The sequence below is a fragment of the Arachis ipaensis genome, chromosome B6 (genome assembly GCF_059453495.1).
Source record: "Arachis ipaensis isolate K30076 ecotype BB chromosome B6, ASM5945349v1, whole genome shotgun sequence".
Lineage (NCBI taxonomy): Eukaryota > Viridiplantae > Streptophyta > Magnoliopsida > Fabales > Fabaceae > Arachis > Arachis ipaensis.
In genome coordinates, this window is record NC_142441.1 from 2,211,935 (window position 1) to 2,238,114 (window position 26,180).

Sequence of the window (26,180 nt, forward strand, 5' to 3'; positions counted from 1 at the left end):
GTACAAGTTATATTAAAAATCAGAAGAGTACACTAACTATAATTTAGAGAAGTTTAGAATTGGTCTTAAAGATATTTTTTATAAACTTTATATAATAACTAATTTTTTCGTATATATTACACCATTTTAAATTTGTTCCATTTCAATGAATATATAATTTATTACAAACATTTTTTAATGTCAATAAAAAATTTGATTTTTATCTTTTACGTGTATATTTCTTTAGCTTATCGCTGTTTCTAGAGATTATATAGTTAAATATTGGAATTAAATTAAAAATACACTTTATATATGCAATTTGAAGATTATTTTAATTTTATTCTTAAATTTTATTTTATTTAACTTTATTTAATTTTAATTTTATTTTATTAGGATTTAATGTTCTTTAATTAAATTGAAGTAAGGATAAAATTAACACAAAATAAAATGTAAAAGTAAATTGAAACGAAATGAAATTTAAGATTAAAAAACTAAGACAATTAAAGATATAAAGTATATTTTTTTCTTAAAAATTTGTAATTAAATTATTAAAAAAAATTAAAAAGGATTTGATTTTAGAAGCATTTTTTAATGAGGCATACAATTAAATCCAAGCAGATACTAATATATTAAAAAAAACTTATTTTTTACAATAAATAATAAGTAAAATATAAGTAATCTTAGAAATTAAAAGAGTATATTAATTATAATTTAAAAAATTTTAGAATTAATTTTAAAGATATTTTTTATAAACTTTATATAATAAATAATTTTTCTGTATATGTTACAACATTTTAAATTTGTTTCATTTCAATTACAATCCCATGCACATAACATATTCACACTTATTCCTTAGTAATTCGAACCAATTAGGTTCGAATTATGTGATAGCCTAATTCGTGTGTAATTCGAACCAATTAGGTTCGAATTATGTGTGTCTAGTTCGAACCAAATATGTTCGATTTATATGCAATTGGAGTTCGTAGGTTCCAATTACATATAAGTATGCTTTGGCTCATTCGTGAATCAATTTTCAATTTGGCTTATTCATGTAATAACTATCCTCCATTGGTTTATTTGTGTTTTTTACCCTTTTGATTTTAAACTAAATTTTTTAGAGGTCTAATTTAGGGTAAAAAACTCAAATAAATCAAGGGGGGAAACTTGTTACATGAATAAGCCAAAGCAAAAAGAGATTCACGAATCAGCCAAACCATATTTATATACAATTCGAACCTAATTGGTTCGAACCCTATTTGGTAATAATTCGAACCTAATTGGTTCGAACTTTAAGTTTATAATTCGAACCTAATTGGTTCGAACCAATTAGGTTCGAATTATAAACTTAAAGTTCGAACCAATTAGGTTCGAATTATTACCAAATAGGGTTCGAACCAATTAGGTTCGAATTGTATATAAATATGGTTTGGCTGATTCGTGAATCTCTTTTTGCTTTGGCTTATTCATGTAACAAGTTTCCCCCCTTGATTTATTTGAGTTTTTTACCCTCTAATTTATGTACTTTTATAAATTAGACTATTTGATTTTTAAACATTTAATAAATTAGACGGTCTGATTTTTACTTTTCTAATTAAACAGTTTCACAATTAAAAATAAAGAATTTAAATTTTTTAAATTTTAAATTTTACTTTAAATGACTATTTATTTCATAAGTAGAATCACAAAAAAAAATATAAAAAAAAATTCTTAAAAAATGAGAGATCAATTTTATTTTTTAAAATAAAAATTTAAAATGTAAAGAATTCAAATTTAAAAATAACACTAACTATTTGCATATTAAAAGACATCGTTACTGCTCAAATATCAAACACAAAAAGCACAAATCCAATTCCAATTCCAATTCTGGGTTCCTAATTGTATCATTGACGCTGCCATGAACAACGATGATGGGGTGCTGTCAATCCCACTGAAGAAGACTGATCCGGTGGAGCTGTACCTGCCGTTACGTAAGTTGGTAGCCTCAAAATACTCCGAGAGCGATGCACAAAAAGTTGAAAGCGTTCTCGAAACCCTAAACAAATGCCGCCGGGACATGGTGGAGCGTAGAGCGGACCTCTCCCTTCCCATGCAACGTGACTGCCTCATCCACTACTTCAAATGCCTTTCCATGGTTGAGCCACTCTTCACCTCTATCTCTTCCGACGCCGACCCCATTCTCTTTGTCTGGTACGACGCCTTCAACCCTGACCATCAAGATGGGGTCCCCTCACAGCTTAAGGGCATCCAATTGGAGAAGGCCGCTGTTGTCTTCAACCTCGGAGCCATCTACAGCCAGATTGCTGCCTCTTGCGACCGTACCACCGCCCTTGGCCGTCACCTTGCAATCGAAGCCTTCAAAGTTGCCGCCAATTTCTTCCGCAAACTCGGGCAGTTTTTTGCCAACGACGTGGTCTCCGCCACCCTCGATTTAACTCTCCTCTTCGCCGATTTTCTGCACCTCCTCTTCTCCGCTCAGGCTTCCGAGCTCGAATTACACGAACTCCTCAACAAAAACGACGCCAGTTACGCTTTCCAACAACACCGATGTGCCCTAGCGTTTATATCGGTCAGTCTTCACTCTTGATTGATGATTTTACACTTACTTTTCATTCTAATGATGATGAATTGATGATGATGATGATGTAGGTTTATGAGCTTCATCGTAGAGCGTATGAAACGATAAGGAATGATTCGGCTGCATGGAAACATTTCCGCTCTTTTGACCGAACCTGGTTAACTCATCTTAAAAAGAAGGTGACATTCTTATACGCGGAGGCTCGTCAGAGGGAATCATCCATCCTACCCCAATCCGAGCGACCTCATGTTTGTTCAAGGGTCGATTCTTGTGCTCTTGATCATGATGCAGAATGTGTCACTGAGATATTAGTTAGAGGGATTTGCTCGACGAAAACCCAGCCATTCGAAATACAAATCCGAATGTACGTTGACCTCATCCTCTCCGAGTACAATCCTTTCAAGATTATGAAGGATGGAAAGTTGGTGGCTTACCCATGGGATATGCCTCCTCCTTATCCAACAGATTCGGCGATCCTCTCATCTTCGATGTCTTCTTCGTCCTTGTCGGATATTCTTGGATCCCTTCCTTTGAAGAAGACTGAGCCCTTGAATCTCTATGAGTCCTTTGGAAACTTGGTGGCTTACCCATGGGATATGCCTCCTCCTTATCCAATAGATTTGGCAATCCTCTTATCTTCGTTGTCTTCTTCGTCCTTGTCGGATATTCTTGGATTCCTTCCTTTGAAGAAGACTGAGCCCTTGAATCTCTATGAGTCCCTGCGCAGTTACTTTGTCCTCAAATACTCTGAGAGCGTGGCAAACAGAGTAGAAGGCCTTCTCCAAATGCTACACAAATTGCGCAATGAGATGCTGCGTGATGACCTTTCGCTACCCCTTCGCCGTGACTGCCTCATCCTTTATTTGAAATACCTTTGCATGATTGAGCCTGTTTTCCCTATGAATGCCTCACCCAACCCACCTATCTTTGTTTGGTACAATGCCATCATCCCTCATCAGCACTCTTCTCAGCATAACATCCATTTGGAGAAGGCCTCTGTTCTCTTCAACCTGGGATCCCTCTGCACCCGCATTGCTCTCTCCTGCGATCTCACCACCATCCATGGCCTTCGCCTTGCCATGGACGCCTTAAATGATGCTTCACGTTGGCTCACTCGACTGAGATACTGTGAGTCTCGCCTGGCATCTGGCACGACTGACTTGTCAGAACACTACATCAATATGATAATCCGTCAGTTTGCCCGCTTGAAATCGAAGTTTCCTTGTCCCCAATCTGTTGAATCATCATCACCTAGATATCGTGTATGTATAATCATCTACCTTTTCAGTTGATCTTTTCTTAGTGCAATTGATTGATGTCCATCTTGATTTGTTAAATTGTTTGATTGAGATGATGCAGGCCTACTCAGCTTATGATCCGGTCAAATATGAGCTTTTGGCTTATGATCCAAGTGATGTCACTGAACAATTTCTTTTGGGATATTGTAAGGGTTATTCCATGGTTCAAGAGGTATGTGAAAGAGGATTGCCATGGGAAACACCACCATGCTTGGACCTTCTCTCTGAGGTTAGCCCTGTCAAGATTAAGGATGGAAATCTTGTGGCCAATGCAACCTTAGAGGCACCAAATTCAGCATTGGAGAACATGAGCTTGCAGGAGACGACACTATAGTAACATTACCGTTGAAAAAAGCTTTAGGACTTAACTTTTTTACTTTGTTGGTTGATGCTAGAACTTTGATCTCCTAGTTATTGCGTGTTATTGTTGCATATCCGTAAACTGAACTTATTCAGTGTTTCCAATTTCCATCAATGCCTAGGGATTTTAAACAAGCAAATAATATTGTTTCATTTAGAATGAACTTCTGCTTTGGAAAGATGTGAATGAACTTGTTTCCTCTTCAGAAAAGGATATCATCGACCAACTATATGTGAGCATGTTATGATGCCATTGCTTGGTTCTAAGTATGTTGGTGCTGGAGTATGTATCACATAAATGTAATAGTTGCTCCAGCATTGTTTGTTTCATTGTTTAGTTTTTGTTTCTTTCAGTACTACACTCTGACTAATTTTACTGTTGAAAAAAAATGGGTTTTGCTAGTAACAAGAGTTTCTATGATACTGTGGTTAATTATGGCATGAGAAAGTTAATGACTAGGGATATCTTAATACAGTGTTTTGATATTTTCTTAGGTGCATGTTTTGGTGTCTAGGAAATTCCTTGAATCAATTGAGAAGATTGTTATTAGCCAACGTCCTGTGTTTTTGGTAAACAATGTGATTTTGGTCTTCTTATGTCTGATCATTCTGTGTTCCCTTATCGTACTGGATTTTTTTCTCCCCTATTTCGGTTAACTTGTTGAAAAAAAAAAAAGTCAAACGGGTCTAGCAGCTGAGGCCTAGTTCAAGTAGTAAATTATATATCTTTTAATATGATGTATTTGCATTCGAACTAATTCACCAAGTATTGAATATGAATCCATTAGTATTGTGTGGGTGAGCATATATTGTGGGTGTATTGTAGTGTGGTAATACCTAAGATTGGCGATTGTCCAATCTAATTGATTCAATATATATATATAACATTTGAGAGTTTCATGTGGCAAAAAAAAATCTTAAAGAATTGACTACCCACAAAATAGTTGAGAAGTAAAACAAGTTAAGTTAGGAAAAGATTTGAAAATGAAATACAATATAAGTGGATATAAAATATTAATTAAATGCATAAAGAAAACTAAAAAATGGAAGAAGAAGAAAAAAAATTAGAAATGCGTGCAAAATATTTTTCATCCTTGGTTGACTAATATAAGTGAATATAGAATACTAATTGACTTTATATAATTACTATATGCATCTTCAAAGGATACTTGCTACTCCAAAGCATGTATCCAAGTATTTTATCAAGTGTAAAATGTAGATAATAAATCCTATGTCATATCAAATTTAAGAGATGTTTGATCTCTTTTTACTTTTGAAAATCATCCACACTTCTGAATTCTGATACATCTCCATCTCCATCTATCTTTTTTACTGGATTGTCTATGTCATGGCCCTCATGGTCATTGGGAGAAATAAATGCAATCATACATCAATGCTTTTGCCTTTACTGCTACTTTTGCAGCCCTTTAATTCAAATTCAGCTGTAATACAATAATATTAATTTTAATGTAACTTTAATTATGCATGCCACATATATAACGAGTCAAGTGTTGTGATTGGATTATGTATTGGCTTTCATTGGATTTATCATAGATGACAATTTTTTTGATAAAATACACTATTTTACTGATCTATCTGAATGTTGATTAGTATAGAATGGTTGATAAAACGGTGTCTAATAATTCATTGGTCTCAATTTTTTTCATTTTTAAAATTCAATTTTAGGTCAATCTACTAGTTTTGCTATTTAATGTTATTGATAATTAATCTTTAACTAGTTTATTGATGTAAATTGATAACTGGTATTGATAATTTGGTCCAATCTTCTATTAACTTTTTGGGTTGCACTAGCGTACAGATTCAAATTTACAGAGATTCATATTATTTTGACACGTGTGCATTGGATCCCCCTTGGAGTAAGCAGCTTTGTAGATAGTTGTTTTTAAGCAAATGAGCGGCTTGGCTTGGCTTAAATTGTGAAACGGTACTCTCTCTATGTTGGGTTGGATTGAATGTGTATGGATTTGTTTGCATTTGGAACTCACATGTAATTTTTTTTTATAGTTAGCAAAAACTTGAACATACAACTCCATTATTGGGTATGGGTACTCACTACTTTTACTGCCGTAAAATGGTTTGTATCACTTGAGCTCCCATGACCACAAAACCAAAAAAATATATTGCAGCCCTATAAAAAAACAAGAGATTTAACTTGATTTATCTATATTTTTCAACACTATTTAACTTGCAGTTTATTTAAAGATTTATATTCACACTTCTTTTTATCTTCATGTATAATTTTAATAAATAACTAAAAAACTTTTATTTTTAATTATAATCAACTATAGTAATATAAAAAAGTAATATTTAGCTAAATAATTTCAAAAAAAAGTAGCAGTTTGGTATTAAATTTCAAAGAAATGACATATTGAAAAAAAATTACTTTTCTATTTATTTTAAAAGTTAAAAATTAATGTTAAAAGGTATTATAATTTTTAAGGGTATCAAACCCTCTCTTGAATATATAGTTGCTGGTAGGGTTGGAAGTGAGTCGAGTTAGACCAAGCTCAAACTCGACTCACAAAAATTGAGCTTGGCTCACGACTCGACTCATTAACAATCGAGCCTATTTCTTAAGCTCAAGCTCGACTCACCAAAAGCTCACGAGTTGGCTCGAGCTCACAAGCTGACTCAAATAATATGAATATAATCTATAATTCTATATCAATAAATAATAACTTATATATTTTAAAAATTATTTAAAAAGATCAATTTTATATATTTTTTATCCATCAATAAATTATAAATTTTTTATTTATGTCCTACATCAAAGTTATATATAAAAAATAAATATAAAATTTTAAATAATTAAGATCATTAATATATATAATTATATATTACTATTTCATATGTATGTATATAATATTAAAAGTATAGATTAAATACATATATATATATATATATATATATATATATATATATATAATCGAGCTAGCTCACGAGCTAATGAGCTCAGCTTATTCAAACTCAAGTTCGATTCATTTAATTTATGAGCTCAATTCCAAGCTCAAATTTGGTTCACCAGCTCACGAGTTTAGCTTATCGAGCTATTAACAAGTCGAATTTAAACTGACTCATGAGCTAGCTTGACTCACTTCCAGCCCTAAGTTGCTAGAATTATTGTAACAAAAGATCTTTAGACCTTAAAATGTTTACTTTTGGAGAGAAACACACTAATTAATATTTTAAGTAAACAAAGGGATATGCCAAAGATAAAAAAAAAATCAAGTGAACAAGTTATTTTAGGTAACTAAAAGTCTACTCAAGTCTTTTTTTTTAAATATTATTTATATATCAAAATCAATCATTAAAATTAATCATCATAGAATTGGTGTATAAATATATATAGTTAAATTCATTTTAAAAGTATATTTTATATTTTAATATATATTCTACCTTTATAACTAATATTAATATATACCTAAACATGATTACTTTTTTGTTTTTTTTATATGTCTCCTCCTTTTTGTATGTGCCTATCAATTATTAAACTAATTTAATTACATTTAATTGTCAAACGACTTTATCATGTAATATTACTAAGATAAAATATCAATTTAGGAGAAACAATAGAATAATAAAGTAGAATAACAACATATAATAACATAATAATTTTTTTAATATCTTATATGATTTTATTATGTAATTTTCAATTGTTTGTTTGATGGTATTTTGTTAATTTTGTGTTGATTTCTGATTTTATTATCTAATTGTAATAGATTTTAATTTTTGAGTTTGTCTTCTGAACTTCTGGATGTAATTGTTGATTGTGTTATGAACTTTTAAATGTATTTTGTTAATTGTATGTTGATTTATGATTTTATTGTCAAATTATAATAGATTTTAATTTCTGAGTTTGTCTTCTGAAATTCTGGATGTAGTTGTTAATTGTGTTATGATGTTGCATGTGTTGTTGGTTTGTTGATGTAACTAGAAATTGTATAAATTCATAAACTATTTCCGTTGATGTATTCGTGGTGTTGTTAACTGTATTTGATTTGTGCAAGTTTGTGTTGGTGATGGTTGCTAATTGAGTAATTATAAATTTTTATTTTTGAAAATAGAATTTTTAATAATTTTATTTTATATTTAATTAAATCGGTTAAACCATTAAATCGTTAAACCAATTATTTTATCGGTTTATTGACCGGTTTGGTTTTCAGAACCTTGATTCTCATAACTACCTAAGCTGATTGAGTTCTTCTCCTTCATGTTGTTCATCTAGTATTTTCTTTTTTTTCAGTTTAGTCTGTCTGAGTCTCATTGAAAATGACAAACATGATGAGATTTGTAAGAAAAAGCCAATAAGAGGTAAAAGACAGTGAGTTAAACCGTGAGAAAAAGCCATAAGATGTTTCAGAGGTCCTTTGTACATCTTTCTGTTTTATTTCATGATCCTGTGGGATTCCCTTACAAGATGGGTTAGCACTTGACTGTTGAAAGCTAGGTTAAGTCCTACTCAAATTCAGATTAGGTTAGAATATGGATTTGTCCCATATAGAATTGAATAGATCCTAGGGAAGCATTGATGTTTGTAATCTTGTAAAAGAGATAGTGAAATTTCATCATAATTGTGATGGAGACTGGATGTAGGTTACATTGCAATAAGATAGATTAAGTAAATTAATAAATTTTTAGTGAAATTTATATTTATATTAATAACGGTATATAATTAAAATATAATTAATTTTAAAAATAGAAAAAACAAAAATTAAATTAAATTAGATATTTATGTATACTATATAATTAGTATTTGTCAAATATAATATTTAGAAGTGCAATGGCTAAGTGACAAGTAGAGGTTATTTTTGCTCCAAGGTTCTTGGTTCGATACCTTGTGGAGACATTTTAAAAAAATTTTCAAGCAGACCAGTTTGGTTAGACCGATTTGCACCGGTTCTTACCGATTCACACCAGTTTTATTCCTTAAACGGTCTAAGGAGTAAATCGAACTGAACTAGAATTCGGTTCTAGTCCGGTTCACTAGTTTTCCGGTCGAACCAGCCGATCCAGTTCGATTTTTATAATTATGGATTCAAATACGAACATAATTTCAGAGACCAATAAACAATATCTCTTTGTTGACAATTAAGTTGTTTTAATGGTAATTAAGATCTAATAATGGTTTATAATAAAAAAAGCATTCTTTTGCAACAATGAACCTATAGTAGTAGTTAGAGGTGTTCATAGATTAGATCATATCCATATAAATCCACAGTATTTATCCGTATCTGATGTGTAATTTGAGGATATGATCTGATCTGTAAGATGATTGGATTAGATCGAATCGGATCCACACTCTAATCAGATAGAAGTAAATATGTTTACAAAAGTAAACAATAAAAATTATTGACTTTTTTGGTAAAAATAATTTTTTTTAATATTTTATATTTCATGGATATGTTTGATATCTGATCCAAACATAAAAAGTGTGAATATCGAATTTGATCTAATGAGTTTAGTGCGGATTTGATCGAAATTTTAGCCATATCCCATCTGTAAACACCCCTAGCAATAATAACTAAAAAATTATAATGATTATATTTTTAACTAAGAGGAAGTGAAAAAAAAAGTACTAAATACAAGAACATTTAATCAAATATTAAAAGAAAATTTTACTTTAAAACAGTTGGACTTTTTTTGCTCATATATATATATATATATATATATATATATATATATATATATATATATATATATAATGTAATAATAAAAATAATATGATAATTGTTTGATATATCACATAAATATAAACGTTTTTTTCCCCTATGATCTTAAGAAAGGTTTTGTAAGTTTCTAACCTTGTTATCGATTTTTGTAGTGTTAGCCCTCATATTATCAATTTGATCCATATATAATTCGGATGATAAATTATTTGGAGACGTGCTTCCTTTTTTACTGTGATATACTTGTTTTTTATTATTATTATTATTATTATTATTATTATTATTATTATTATTGTTATTATTATTATTATTATTATTATTATGTACATTAAAAAATAACAGGCCAAATTATTGCCATAACATAATAGAAGTATGGAAGTTTATCATTCTTCTCTAATGGAGGAAACAAAATTCTTTTCAATAGTTTATTTAACGTTTAGTAGAATAAAAATAAATTTTATTAGAATAAATTTTAGTATGAGTTTAATATTTTTATTCATCATAAAATATTTATAGAATTACTCGTAGATAAATTTAAAAAAAAAAAACATGATTTTTAATTTTATTTTTAAATAAATTTTATTTTTAATTTTAAAATAAATTTTAATTTTATTTTTTAATAATATTAATTTTTTAATGTATATAATTATTCAATTATTTTTTAATCATATATAAATAAATTACTCTTAATAAGACTTTTTTGTGTTATTCAATTATCTTTTTTAAAAAATAATTTTTTATTAAAATAATTAAACTTTTCACATCAAAAATAATAAAAAAAATTAACTATCTTGATAATTTTTTGTATTTTATTCATATTTTAATTATTTATGAAATGTGACTATAGATGTAGATAAAATTTAGTTATATTATTTATATATATATTTTCATTGTATTGTATTGCTTATAAAATTAGATTATAATTATGACAATAGAATTGTTCTTGTATTTTTATATGTGTGACTAATTGGTGGTGTTAAAACATTACTCTTAATTATAAATAAGGTTTATAATTTAAAAAATCAAAGACTCAATTAAAAAGATACGAAAAAAATAACGTTAAAATATTCTAACTCTTTAAAATAAAAATATTCGAAATTCAATTAAAATTTATTTAAAATTTAAACTCAATAAAAATTTATATTTAATGTGTTTTGTATTAAATATATTTAATAACCTATTATATCATATTGGTTGAAATTAATTTTTATAATATTAATTTTTAAATAACACTTTATTAGAAAAATGATATTCTCAAAATTTTTTAAAAACTAATTAATATTATATATATTTTATTACATTACATCTTATTATAAAAAATTTATTTAGTTCTAATTCTTATAATAAAAATAAAAATAAAATTTAAATTAGTAAATTTTAATCGATAATATAATAATAATATAGTAATTGTTTTATATATTATACGAATAAAAAGTAATTATTTTTTTATTTATAAAAATTTTAAGAGCTTGTTATATATATATATTTTATGGATGTGATATATTTTTTATGTAAATAATTTTTTAAAAAAAATCTAATAGTTAATCTATTACCTTTTTTGTTTTAGTGTAAATTAAATATTTTTTATTATTTTTAAAAAGAAAATCTTTTGAGAAATTTAATAATATGTGATGAAAAATACCGAATAAATTATACAAAAACCAATTAAAACACAACATAAAAATATCTTTAAAAAAGGACGTTTTAGACGTCTTTATCTGAGTGAGTAGCCTCTTTATATTTTTTGCTCAACCGTCAAACAACACAGAATTAATTAATGTTCCAGTGTGCTTGTAACGCATGCCACCCTTTCAAACATGATGCCCCACGGCCCACCCATATCCAAGGCCACACATGGAGCCCATCCAACCATGGCCCAATCCTCCACATCCTGCCGCAGCTACTTCTATCCAAACGGAGCCAATTCCCTTCCCGCGCATCAGCTACTCGGCTACATGGTGGCTTCATGTTACACCGTTGCCGTGGACACCTGTCAGCACCACATAGCCCCAGGAAGAATATCTGTATCCTCACATCTGTATACTATAAATCCCCTAACTTTTTTAGGTTAAGGAATGTTGATAAGAAATAATAGCATATATGATAAAACAAACTAATATAGTGGGAAAAAAAAATGAACCATACCATATAAACATTAAAAGTGTAGTTCTTATTATTTCATCAGAATTTTATAATGTCATTATTTTGTTTTATCTAAATGTTAATCAGTATAAAATGGTTGATAAAATAGTGTCTAGTAGTCTTCTAGTCTCAATTTTCTTCGCTTTTTAAATTTAATTTTAGGTCAATCCACTAATTTCGCTATTTAGTTTTATTAATCAATTAATGTTTGACTAGTTCATTGATGTAAATTGATAATTGGTATTGATAATTTGGTCTAATCTTCTATTAACCTTTTTAAGTTAAGGGAAGCTGATAAAAAATAATAGCATATATGACAAAATAAACAACAAAGATAATAGCAATAATATGGTGGGAAAAAAATGAATCATACCATTTGAACACTAAAGGTGTAATAGAGTACAGAATGTATTTTAGTACTAAAAAACATGAGATTTATCTCCTCTAGCATATTACCTAATAAAACTATTCAATCTATCATTTTAGTAATATTATCTAAAATGAAATAGATTTATAATTGAATTGCAATGCATGCATGGTATCAGAAGGTAACACTAATTTGCATGATGGACAAATGCTTACATGGATGAGCTTCTCTTCAGATTTTTGGACTCTTATCTACACCTGTTTATGTTTTTGTTGCTATTTAATGCTCTGCATCAGTTATCAATTTTAGTTTGTAGTTTTCCATTGTTATCCTGATGAGAGCTATTTTAGCTTATCCAAAATTTTAGTCAGTATTCAATGTCACTTATCTAGAGTGATTCATGCATTTTGTTTTGTATTTTCCACTCTTTCCTCTGAGGCTTATTTGGAGATTCATATTCCAACTTATCTAAATAATTATTTTGGTCAGTGTGTAATGTCTATTGTCAATTATGTATTTTGTTTGTTTTACCTTCACTTACCTGTCAATTGACACTCCAACTATTCAGATAATAACGCATCTATATACTTTACATTATTAATTTATATTTTTATAAAATAATAGTTTTTAATAATTTCAAAACTTATTATACTTTTCACTATTCATTTGTTACTTATTTGTTCAGACTCATGATCTGTTTTCATTTTTTCAGGAAATACTATTGTAAATGCTATTTAGGTGTTCTTAAAAAATATTTTATATGAAATATAGCAGCACTTACAAAAAAAAAGAGTAAAAAACTATTTATATAATATTTACTATAAGAAATTTTACATGTAGTATACTAGACCAAGATTTGATAATTAAATTCTTCCACTACATTCTATATCATCACACAACAAAAAAAAAAAAGTTTACTAACCTTATTTAATGTATAATATAAAAATGACAAAAAAAATGTATTTATTTATTTCATTCTATGTCACTATTCTCCTCACTTTCGTATTTGTCATTTTCTCCCACCCAAGTTCTCGTTTTTTTCTTATTTCTTTTGATTTTTTTCTATTTGAATTTATTATAAACAGAATGTATTTTTCAAGGTTAGTCACAGGGAAGTATATGTTATTGATTACTAACTTATACAGGGTAACCATTAATGGAGGTCAGAGTTTGTTCATAGACATCATTTTAATTTTGTAAATTTTCAATCAATTTGGTCTATTCGTTAACGATAACCCCTTAAATAGAGTTTAAATGTGCGACAAATTAATTTTAGTAAGTCAAACTGAAAAATACTATAAGAAACCAAAAGAATTTATACATATTTTCTTTTTTTTTAATACCATAAATTTTTTATTTTCCAATAATATATACATATATATTGCATTACACAATAACATAGAATTATTGTTTCAAAAAATCATGATATTAGCTCATAACTCAAGCTCTATTCTATTGTTTGCACTATTTACTATTTAGGCATGTGTGGACCAGCTTAGTTGAAATTAGCTTAATTACATATACAATAACACAAAAATAGTTACATTTTTCTGAACTACTCCACCAACTTTAATATTAAAATATTGAAAACAAGTTGTTAGACTAGTGTTAACAACTTCTCCACCACCCTCACAATGTTGGCTGAGATAAAGCCAAAGTTGAAGTACTGTTAGTATTCACTATTTGCTTCTCTTTTTCAACTTATCATTCTGTACTGTAATTCATCCTTTTTATGTTGTCTATTCTATTTGTCATAAGTTATCTATATAGGGCAATATTGCTAGCACCAACCTTATGGGTCATGTCCCCTACTTTAATATTCCTGTTACCATACAAGGCAATAATGATTTATTTGGTGATTTGATCAAATTATTAAACCCAAAACTAAACCTATATGGGTATAGCTGGTTTAGGTATTAGATATTTTCTGGAATGTTGAAGAAAGATAAATGTTCATAGAGTCATTATAATTTATTATTTTTTGCCATCACTTAGTCATTAATTCAATTCTTTTAATTTAATTTTTTTAATCTAATAATCTAACAACATATTTTTAAACATTAATAATTAACTGATGATAAAAAATAATAAATTCTTATGATTCTCTGACATTTTTCGCATAAAAAATCTAGGTAATATTAGGTAGACAAAAAAAAAAAACAGTCAGAACTTATCTTATTTAGCATTAATTAATTGTCGCAACAATTAATGAATGCTAAATAAGTTAAGTTATGGCTTTTTTTTGCTGATTTTCTTTCGTTACCAAACATTTTCGAATCTAAAAATGATAATGTAGCTAGGATTCGGTATATATATATATATATATATAGCTCCGCCCACTTTGTCACGTGTCCAAACGTGGTCTTGTCTGCCATGCATTCTTATTATTATTATTGCCTAAGGAAACCATTTTCCATTAGACAAAGTTGTCTAAATTAAAGGGATATCTATTCATTTCTAAGAACAACATAACGTGCTTTCCCTTATAGTAGCCCACTTGCTAAATTTGTTCAAACCACCACTATCTAATCTAATCTCCTAGCTTTCAACATGGGTCAATGACTCAAATGGGTTATATGTTTGGCATACGTAATGCTTTCTTTTGCACTTAGGTTATGTTACGTGCATATATATTTTATAATATATTCAAGAGTTTAGATGCTGTAAATTGATAAACATCATCCCATACCCCCTTTAAGCTATCTTTCTAATCGAACTTGATTCTGTTTATAGGGTTAGTATAGTAAGCTACTACCAAGTTGGATTGGTGTAGTTCTAAGCATGCTTGTCCTTTTAATAGGTCTAGGAAATAACCTTTCTTTTTTTTTTTCTTTTTAAACTATATATACAATTACAATTACCTGTATAAAGACTATTTATATATGCTCAACTTCGTAAGTATGGTTGAACTAATTTGGATTGGTTTAATAGTTAGGTTATTGATCGTTTAAATAAGTGTCGAGAGTTAGAATCTTATTTTGTACATGTAATAATCTATTGTCCAACAGTAAATCCTTAAATAAAGCTCAAATTTATGACAGATTAATCATTGATCTGTTAGACTAAAAAATAACAAAAGCAACCAAAATTTTATAAATATTGCTGAATCATAAAGATGCAATAATTAATTAAGAAAGTCTTATTCACATGTTTGTTTTATAGATATCCGATTGGAAAAATATAATTTTCTAGTTTAATAGTGTTGAAATTTTTTGATAGAACATATCTCTACTACTTTGGAATTTTGGCTTCCGATTGTAATTAAATTTCTTAAGAGCAGTTTCTGCAATGATGTTATCAATTGATTATGTATTTGAATTAGTGGTATTTGACTATTTGCTCATATGGGAGCTGATGTATTATTTTGGAGTCAAAATTGAATTAGGTGTGTAATTTGCTATGTTTTTGTAACATTGGTTAAATTGAAATACGACAACTTCTTATTATTCATTTATTTATATTACATTGATGGAGATCATGTCCTTGTACACTTGTACAGTTGTACACTGATGCAACTACAAACCTAACTCATTTCATTAAAGATCATCATCAAACAACTTTCTCAAAGAGAACTTTAGCAACATGGAAGTTGATGGTCCTTGAATCACAAAAGGCTGCATAGTAAAAACTCTTTGCCACCATCAGGAAAGTGTTCTTTATGTTGAAACCAAGATCATTAGTTGAAGATTTTTGTAACACCAACTGCACAAGTTCTCTCATCTCAGACTCTACTTCTGAAGTTGTAATCTTGTGCTTCCCATCGTACCTTCCAGGCTCATTTTCCTGATGCAAAATACAATCTAAATTAATGATGAAGCCATTTACTTATTAGCAATTTAATTCTTTTTCTTTCTTTTTTTTTTTCCTTCATATTTTGTGTGCTAGTGCAGCACTAAACTACACGACAAATTTTATGTGTAGGATGATGCTATGTTGGGGAATGGAATTCAATTACGCAATACTTAAATGCTAAACACCTCACCTCTTAACATAAGTGACAATAACTTAGTTGTTTTTGCTCACAAGCAATGTCATTGAAACATGAATATTATTAGTCCTGTGAGAAAAACTATAATATGGTGCTTACTTCTTTTTTTTTTTTTTTTTTTTTCATTTTTTGGAAAAAAGAAACCAAAACCTATGAAAAGAAAAGTCTTAGGATATGGTTGCCGTGTCACACTGACCTTGTCCTTTTGGAAAGAATAGAGCTTGTGACACACTGAGTTGGTTAATTGGAGCAAATGCTGATACTGTGGATTGAAGCTTAGCTCTTCCTCTGAGATCCAATGTCCACCGCTTAGGTTTATTATATGCACCAATAGCCCTGCTTTTCCTTCGCAATTGTTCCCTTCTATTTGCCAACTTGAAAGCCATTTTTTCCACTGTTTAATTTTTGTAACATTTATGGTAAGAAAACAAAGATAATCCCATGGTTTAATAATATTGATTTTTTTTTTTAAAAAATAAGTAATTTGGTTTGGTGCTAGTTAGTTGATGCACTGATACCTATATAAATTAAATACTTATTAGGAAGATAATTACTATTCATCTTTCTAGGAAAACAATGAAAATTAATTTAAACAAAAATCAAACATAAAAATCTAAACATAACACATTTAAAAATCATATTAGCTTATTATTGATTACTTTTTATTTTATTTTTTTTAGATTTATTCAATTATTTTTATAATAATTTTTTGAATAATTATATAAAAAAGAATATAATCAAAGAATAATAAGAAATTTACACTATTTCTACCTTACATAGTAACATTCTATTTTCATTTTGTTTTTTTCCACTTGGGTAGTTACAAGTACTATTTGTTACAATGGTCAAATGGATTATTATTCTCCTGAAAGATAATTTTGTAATTTTTGATATAAATTCTCAAGTTTTATCAATTAAATGACATTAATAATAAATCATATAACAGGAAATACATGAGAACAAAAAGACACTTACTGCATGAAGCATGTCATATCCAATTTCATGACCATGAGATACGAATATATCCCAAGAAATTTGATCTATATCCGCAACTAAAGTCTGAGCAAGTTCTTGTCCTGTTCTATTCTTCTTCAACCTCCTGCAGATAACATTCAAACCACTCTTTAGTGTGTTCAGTTTCTAGAAACTAACGACAAAAACGAAAGGACCACTGTAATTGATTCCTCCAACTTTCCAGAACTCATTTCATAGAAAGTATCGAAAACTAAATACCTTCAAAAAAAAATAAAAAAATATCTAAATTTCAACATGCAATATACATTTGTGAAGATTTACAGAGTACACTAGAGTACTTACCGAATATTTAAAAAAATGCAAATAAAATCACCTATGCTATCAATCTAAAAATATAATCATTCATAAAAAAACACATTTAAATATTTAATTATATTTTAATATTTTTATTATATCTAAATATAATTTATATCAAAATATGTTGAGTCATAAATAAATATATTAAAATTTTAAAATAATAAATATATTTAAAAATAAAAAAAGTAGTAATACATATCATAACTATTTGTTTATTAATGTGTAGAAGAATATTTGCTATTAACATGCATGCAAAACCTTTGGTTAAAAAAAATGTATATTTATGTCACACGGCACATAAAAAAACATTTGATTAAAGATTCCTACGATTTGTTTTATACATATCTATGTATATCATTAGACAATAAGAGAAAGAGTATGTTAAATTGACACAATAACTTTAAAATTAAAATTAAATGTCCGAATATACTACATAAAAACAACAAAGAGTAGCTAAGTGTGATGAAGCATTATTAATAAAAAAAATGGGGTCATGCAGATATCTAATGTTTTTAGATATTATTAGCATGTTCCATTAATTTAGGCGACATTTAAAAAAAAGAAGTAACTAAAAAAAGTTACCATCCAACAGAATTGTCACATTTGTCAAAGCATTGAGTGAATTTTGTGACGAAATCTTTTCTTGAATCAGCATCGTCGTCCGTAACATAGGATGCTATTGTTTCAAGCAATGCGGTGGTCTTGGCCCATGCAAGCCTCTCGTGGGACCTTTCAGGTTCATAAATGCTGGCTGCCGCCAAAAAGTATGCCAATAGCAGAGAGTTTTTGCTCAGTCCAAATTCTGCTAATTTCAAATTTGAGTACCACCTAAAATATATTTATCTATTGTCAAATTCAATTGTTATATCATAAAATTGTTAAATGAAATTAAGGACAAATGAAATTTATTGATAAAGATTACTTAATTGTTTGATCTTACTTCTGAATTTTTTCCCATTCTGTTAGATGGACAGCTTGGCAGTTGTTGTAATCTAATTTAGCTAGCTCCAAATAGTGGTTGTTGTTCACAATTGGCATCCTATATACAAATAAAATTATAAGTGATGAGTACTACTATTTGAATTCAATATTTCTAAGTTACTCATATATATATATATATATATATATATATATATATATATATATATATATATATATGCTAAATGTTTTTTCTATTAACTTAGGTTTTGATTTCATTCTATTATCATAAAATTAGTTATGCTAATCATCATGGAAATATGTGTCAAATTATTCCTATAACAAATTTAGATGTACTTTTTGCATTTTGGACATTATGAGTTGAAAGAAATTTTTGTTAAAAAAGGAAAAGAAAAAAGGAATATTCTTTAATACATTGGAGTTTTTATTTTTCAAATAATAATTTTCTAATATCCAATCGTGCATATCTATAAGTGGATGTTCCAACAAGTAGCAATGACATAACATGTAAAAGTCTCTCTCTGGTGACAATAAAATATGGGTTTGTCGTTATCATACTCTTCTATCATTTTTAAAAAACATACCAACAAAAATGAAATTTTATATATTAAGTTGGAAAAAGAATACAATACTAGTTCACTCATGACAGAGGATTGTTTTCAAAGAAATAGTATCATGGGCCTAAACTATAAGTAATTATAATTTCATATATTTATTTAGTTACTTAATCTTAATACCATTATTTTAATTACAAAAAAAATTATAATTTCATGTAACATGCATGATAGATTATTGTGTTTTTATGGCATTAGTACTTGTGATGTAATGATATGAAGCAAGTGTTAATCTTATTATTATCAAATAATGAAAATAGTGTGTAAATTTTACTTTTATTAAATTTTATTTAATAAAGTAGAAATTTAAATTGTTAATTAAAAATAAATTAAAATTAATTAGATACATAATTAATAAATACTGATTGTTTTCATCAACTATTCAAATATATTTAACATACTAGTTTAGTTTTTTTTTTTTTAATACAAGTTAAGTTATTAATAATATTAGGATTAGAAGAGAGAAGTTGTAGATACCTGTAAAGAGTTTTGCCAATCCAAATGTCACTCTCACCACCATATTGATCAATGTAGAATTTTGTCTCCACTCTATTCAAGCTTGCATACCATGGGATGTCCAAAGCATATGCCACCTGCCCAACAAATTAACACATTCATTACATTTCTATACAAACCTTAGACCCATTTTCTATCCACATCATCACCAACCTAAGTGGTCCAACATGATAACATAATAAAAAACAAATATTAAATTATCAAAATAAAATCTAATTTACTTTCTTTTCTAGATATAGCTGGTTTGTAGCATCAATTGTTATACCTCTTCTGGCAAATTCTTCATTATGATCCATTTATCAACTAGCTGATTTGACTCTCGTTTTTCCCTCAAAAACTTTTCGGAGAAACTCTTTGCACTCTCAAGAATCTCTTCTCCAGGGAACATCAACTGTGTTGCTCTATATAGATTGAACATTCCAGTCAACCCTTGTGTTGATTGCCCAGCAAAGCAGAAAAATTCACCGTTTCTTTGGAAGTTCTTAAACACATCTAAGTAACCAAGCATAAAAATCCATAGTTAATTAACAGAATATAAAATCGTAGTATTTATCTTATAATACGTGGTTATAATACTTACTGGCTGACATTTTATACCCATGTAGTCTTAGTAATCTGAAACCCATTGCTGTGTCATCAATATCTTGAACACTCGAATTTTTTGCCCAACAAATACCTTTCTCAGTCCAATAACTGAAATTTCATTATACAATATTTTTAAATAACAATAATAATCAGCATTTAGTCTACCACTATATGTGTTGGCCCCATAAAGGGTCATATCCTTACATAATAGTTAAATTAAATTAAATTAAATTAAATTAAATTAAATTAAATTATTACTTGAAAACATAGCTCAAACAGTCTTTGATATGTTGGCCAAAATATCGCGATATCCCGAGGCGCTGCAGTCGATCTACCGTCCAAAGATGTTCAAACAAATCCACTGGATACACATTTGGAACTAACATGCACATGCACCAAAAATAAAATATAATAATTTTATGTATAAATAATTAAAATTATATTATATTATATTATATTAATAGTACATTAAAATTGAATGAATTTGAATTAAATTGAATTTACCTCCACCGTTGAACTTATTAATGGCTTTATTCAAATAAGAGAGGCAATTGTGATCTTTGGTTTGCATGAGAGCAAAGGCAGTGGAAGATGGAGAGAACAAGAATGAGCCATCTTGAGATTGAAGTTTTAGAAGCTGTTTCCAATTCAAGCCTGACATCCCTTCCAAGCTATGTAAAAGAGTTGTGGGCACTTTATGCATCACTTCTCTTGGTATTCTATTTCAATAAGGCCCACATCACACAAACAACACACCATAATTATTACACACACGTTAAAGAGAATGCCTTTCTTTTCTTCTTTTTGCATTAGCTTCGAAATTTGTGATTCCATACAATACTTTGCCACAAAAAGAGCTTGCAAAGATAAGGTTGATTTGATTCTATTATGGAATAAGACATGGGTGTAGTATAGTGCTAACCGCTGGCAACCATATAATAATAATTATGGCACAGAAACTAAGGTGCTAATTAAATCAGATTAATTATTGAGTACTTATATACCTGGTTAGTTTTAAGTTTCTCTTGGCATAAATTTCTTTTAATATAGGTGAATCCTCAGGCACTTCAATGTTCAGCTTACGCGCTATGTCCATAAGTGAAGGGAAAGCTACTTCAAACCCAATTGGCATGTGTTCATCATTCTCATCCTGAAGCTTCTCAAGGTTCTCTTTGAAGAATTTCATTCCTAATAATAAATAATAACAAATTGTAAGAGCTTTAACACAATGAAGTGAAACTTCTTTCAAACTAGAGAAATAAAACAATCTATATATATATAATATTATATTTACTTTACTATATACCGTACCTTTGTCACATTGTTCAGGATGCATATTCCATGTTTTTAATGCAACCACACAAGCTAAGGTGTTGAGGATTCGATCATGGGCTGAGAATACTTGACTGTCACCCCAAGAACCATCAGGGAGTTGGTTGTTTGAAATCCATTCAAGGCTTTTTGGAAATTGAGGAGAACCACTTCCTTTAACATCTTCAACAAGAGCAACCCATGCTGTGTCATAGGCAGACACTGATATTTCTCCATCTTCCATTGAATCCAACAACGATCTTATAGCTTCCACCCTTTTTTTGATCTCATCCTTCACTTCAACCTAAATATTAAATAAATCCCACAAACACAGAGATTAACATAGATCTGAAAACTTATAACATTATTAAATAACGATGAATTTAATTAACTAGCTAGTAGTACATACCTCAGTATTTTGCTCCTCTTGTATTGTTTCATCTACATTAATCTCATTCACCTTTAAGGTTGTTATGCCACCCTCCAATGTTTCTAAATATTTTTTTTATTTGTATAAGAACAATAATAATAATAACAAAATTTAATTCAATAATAATAATTTTAGAAATGAAAAATGAAATTATATATATACCTCGTGGCTTCGAGACAGCTCTGCATCTTAATGCCTCTTGTTTTTTGCCTTTATTATTAGCCTCCGAAAACGCAACACCTACAGTAATAATAGTAATAATAATAATAATAATAATAATAATAATAATAATGATATGCAAAGAGAATAAACCAATACAAATGGTTAACTTAGCGGCTTGTTTTAATTGTTATTGGTTGGAAGCAATGAATAATCAAAGTACTAATAAATTGCTTTCTTTAATTATCAGCTTTTCGTAAAAAGCTATAGTACTCCACTACTACTGTATGTATGTACTTTATTTTCTCCTTTCCAAATCTTTCTCTTTTATTAGTGAAGAAGAGAAAACAAAAGACAGTACAAAATTCTAGCCTGCTTGATAACTACAGAAACCTTTTTTAATTAATTAGAGCTAAAAGTTATTAACTAACAGAACACAGAATGGAATAATCTCATAAATCATATATTGTGATGATTTTCCTTTGATGATGAATAATTATATGCTTCATTCATACATATAGTTTCATATAGAGTACAATATCAAAATTTATTAGATAACATTATTGCTGATGTTTATGATATATAGGAGCTAAATAAAAAGATGGTGACGAATGATTACTATATATGCATGAAAAGAGACTTACACGCAGAGGTTTTGGAGAATATTAGATGAGAAAAAGGGGGAAGAGTACGATAAGAAGAAGAAAAGAAAGAAGAAGAGTGAAAGTGGGTGGAGGAGAGGTAGTGATGAGAAGACATGACGAGGGTGTGAATGAGAAAGAAGAAGAGAGTGTTTGATAAAAAAAAGGAGAAGGAGAAATGAGAATGGGAATGGAAGCAGACAGAAATGAGTTGGTAGGAGATTCCCGCTAATGGGTGCATGGGATCAACCTTCTACTACACTACTCCTTTTATTGACGCACCTACGAGGGGGTAAAACTGTCCTTACACTGAATTATTCACTCATTTTTCAGATTTTTTGAATTTCGATGTAATTATAATTCTAAGAATTATATACGCTGCACTGACTAGGATTTCGATCCTCTAAACTGAGTAAGGGACCAAATTTATTTCAACAATAAAAAAGCAAAATATTAATTATCTATGAATTAGTAACGCTGCCTGTGAATGGTCTTGTTGGATAAAAATTAGGTTTAATTATTCTATTAATCCTTATAGTTTCGTAAAATTTTTAATTAGATCTCTATATTTTTTTTAAGTTGATTCCTGATCCAATTTTTTTTTTCAATTAGGTCCTTTTTTGTAGTAATTGGTTTAATTGTATAGGGATCTGATTAAAAAAAATTGGTACAAAGACTTAAATAAAAGGAAAAAAAAAAGTAGAAATTCAATTAAAAAAATTTTGGTTTAAGGACTCAATTAAAAGAAAAAAAAGTACAAGATCTAATTAAAAATTTAACGAAACTATAAAGACCAACAGAATAATTAAACCTAAAAATTATATAAATTTAATCATATATAATTAATTATTTATTCTTTTTACTTTGCAGTTTTATAGTGATGACGATGCGTGAATTCAATATAATATTTTAAATTAGTAGTGCATGTTATTTTAATTTTGAGATAATACTCAATTTGGTCCATGAATTTACACGCGAGTCTCAATTTAGTCCTTAAAGTTTTAATTGTCTCTATTTAGTCCCCAAACTTTGTGAACATAACTCATGCTAGTCCTTGAAACAATTTTTAACGTACAAACGTTAACGGTGACAACCGGATGCCACACTAAACTTTGTAAAATGATGTCATTTTGGTTTTGACACTCAAATAACCTAAAAACAACATCCTAAATGGTGTTTATTAAAATTTTACCTAACAAAATAAGTAATACAATGTCGTTTTTGAGTTATTTAAATGTCAAAACCAAAATTGCATCATTTTACAAGTTTTAACGCGACATGTGATAGTCTACAATAGTGCTCTATTAACATTTTTATACTAAAAATAGTCTCAGCGACTAATATGAGGCACGTTTATAAATTTTGGGGACTAAATAGAGACAATTGAAACCTCATGAACTAAAATGAGACTCACGTGTAAGTTCAGGGACTAAATTGAATATTATCTCTTTAATTTTTAAAACTTTTTAAATATTATTTTTTTCTAATAGGTCATACTAATATAACTAATCATATTGTATGTATAAAAGGATTAGCATAATATATAGAAGTTGATATTTAGCATTTTATAAAATATTTTATTATATTATTATAAATAGATTGAATTATTTAATTATATTATATTTAATTATTTTAATAATTAATTTTTAATTAAAAATTTACAAAATAATATATAAAAATATATATAAATACATAATAACTTATGTGATGACTAATTTTTTATATAGAGACAATATTTTATGCGAACGGATTTTCAAAGTCAAATTTATGCGAACTCATCTTTATACAGATAATTAATTAATTATGTACTCACGTCTTGAACAATTCAACTTAATAATTCTAACATGCATTAACTGTTATATATATACAATCTTCTAATAACATATGTCTGTTTTTTAAAAGTTAATTTTTTAAATTTTAATTTATAAAAAATCATATTAACTGTATTTAGTATAATATTTTAGATATATTTTTAATTTTTTAAAAAATTATTTAAAAATTGTTGAAAAAGTTAAAAAATTTAGCTTTTTTTATTTTTAAAAGTTATTTTATCACTTTTATTTATTAGACAATTTTAAAATAAATATTTTTATAATAATTTTTTAAATACAAAATAACTTATTTATAAACTGCTTTTAGTATAAATTCTTATGTTTTAAACTTTTTTTTTAAAAAACTTAATTAAGTTGTTTATCTAAACTGATCTATAGTAATTCTAATTTTTAAGACATACATCAATTGTATTATTATTATTTATATTTTTATGAGTGATTTTAATATTATTATTTTTATAAAACTATTTCTTTTAAAATTTTTAAATAAAAAAAGATAATATAAATGATTATATCTCTAATATTTTTTTAAACAAAAATTTAAATTTATTAAATATAAAATTTTAATATTATATTATAAAATAATTATATTTCGTATATATCATTATCATATTTTCACCCTTTTTTATATATATAAAACAGTTATTGCTCTTCAATTGATTATATTGTAGAAAGATTATACTTCGATACATGTATTAACGACCAATTTTCTTTTCTTTCCCTGTCAATTTCTTCCTAACGCATGCATGCTTTAATTTTAAATAATAAGATATTATACGTCATATATAAACTTTGAGAAACACAAATATTTACTATGAACTAAGACAATGAATCATACATGCATTCTGATATGTGAGAGTGGGGACTGTTGAAATTATGGAACGATGAGTCCGTATTCATAAAGTGCGTGTCACATAAACGAGTCACATATTCTTAGCTAGGAATAACATCATTAAACTTTTCTTTGATGTTTCTGCATCTAGCTAATTTCTCTGATATTATTTTGTTAAAAAATAATGTTTAGCCTTGTTGCTCCTTCATCTTGAATTTGAGTTCTCATCATTATTATTTGAGTTATTGTGTGAGTTGTTTTGAATGTTTTTAAGGCTGCGATTAGTTCTGAGAATAAAATAAAATAAGAAACAAGATATAAAAGACAGATATAATAATTAATATTTTTATATTTTATTTAGTAATAAATTATAAAAAATTATTTTATTTTTAATAAAAAATATAATTATAAAAAATTAATAAAAATAATAAAAAAATAAACAATAAATTGTCTTTTGTTAGTGTCTTGATATTTTTTGTTGGTATAAATACAAAATACACTAATTCAATATTATGTCCATATCTCATCTGTTAAATATGATTTTGTATTTCTGTATCCATATTTTATTGTCTTATCCTTCTAAACAAACACCA

General features: G+C 27.9%; 2 protein-coding genes across 2 annotated transcripts; one reads left to right on the forward strand and one right to left on the reverse strand.

Annotated features, from left to right (window-relative positions):
* The first annotated feature begins 1,798 nt into the window (after window positions 1-1,798).
* LOC107645181 (uncharacterized) lies at window positions 1,799-4,423 on the forward strand. The gene is made up of 3 exons (XM_016349148.3): window positions 1,799-2,545; window positions 2,626-3,816; window positions 3,914-4,423. The coding sequence occupies exons 1-3, from the start codon at window positions 1,874-1,876 to the stop codon at window positions 4,184-4,186; spliced, it is 2,136 nt and encodes a 711-aa protein (XP_016204634.2). The 5' UTR covers window positions 1,799-1,873; the 3' UTR covers window positions 4,187-4,423.
* Window positions 4,424-15,825: 11,402 nt separating this feature from the next.
* On the reverse strand, window positions 15,826-23,205 carry LOC107645180 (ent-copalyl diphosphate synthase, chloroplastic). The gene is made up of 15 exons (XM_088490134.1): window positions 22,927-23,205; window positions 22,286-22,363; window positions 22,103-22,185; window positions 21,694-21,997; window positions 21,387-21,570; window positions 20,887-21,101; window positions 20,641-20,761; window positions 20,378-20,490; window positions 20,063-20,289; window positions 19,759-19,874; window positions 18,669-18,767; window positions 18,311-18,556; window positions 17,372-17,495; window positions 16,593-16,790; window positions 15,826-16,191 (listed from the first exon to the last, which is right to left on the reverse strand). Exons 1-15 carry the CDS (start codon window positions 23,162-23,164, stop codon window positions 15,958-15,960), a joined length of 2,580 nt encoding a protein of 859 aa, XP_088346260.1. The 5' UTR covers window positions 23,165-23,205; the 3' UTR covers window positions 15,826-15,957.
* Between the last annotated feature and the right edge of the window lie 2,975 nt (window positions 23,206-26,180).

Coding starts and splice junctions, on each gene's coding strand:
- LOC107645181 (XM_016349148.3), top strand. CDS start 1,874: ATGAACAACGATGATGGGGTGCTGTCAATCCCACTGAAGAAGACTGAT. Junction 2,546..2,625: donor GTGCCCTAGCGTTTATATCG/GTCAGTCTTCAC, acceptor ATGATGATGTAG/GTTTATGAGCTTCATCGTAG. Junction 3,817..3,913: donor CATCATCACCTAGATATCGT/GTATGTATAATC, acceptor GAGATGATGCAG/GCCTACTCAGCTTATGATCC.
- LOC107645180 (XM_088490134.1), bottom strand. CDS start 23,164: ATGCACCCATTAGCGGGAATCTCCTACCAACTCATTTCTGTCTGCTTC. Junction 21,571..21,693: donor TCCTGAACAATGTGACAAAG/GTACGGTATATA, acceptor ATTTATTATTAG/GAATGAAATTCTTCAAAGAG. Junction 18,557..18,668: donor GAATGGGAAAAAATTCAGAA/GTAAGATCAAAC, acceptor AATATATTTTAG/GTGGTACTCAAATTTGAAAT.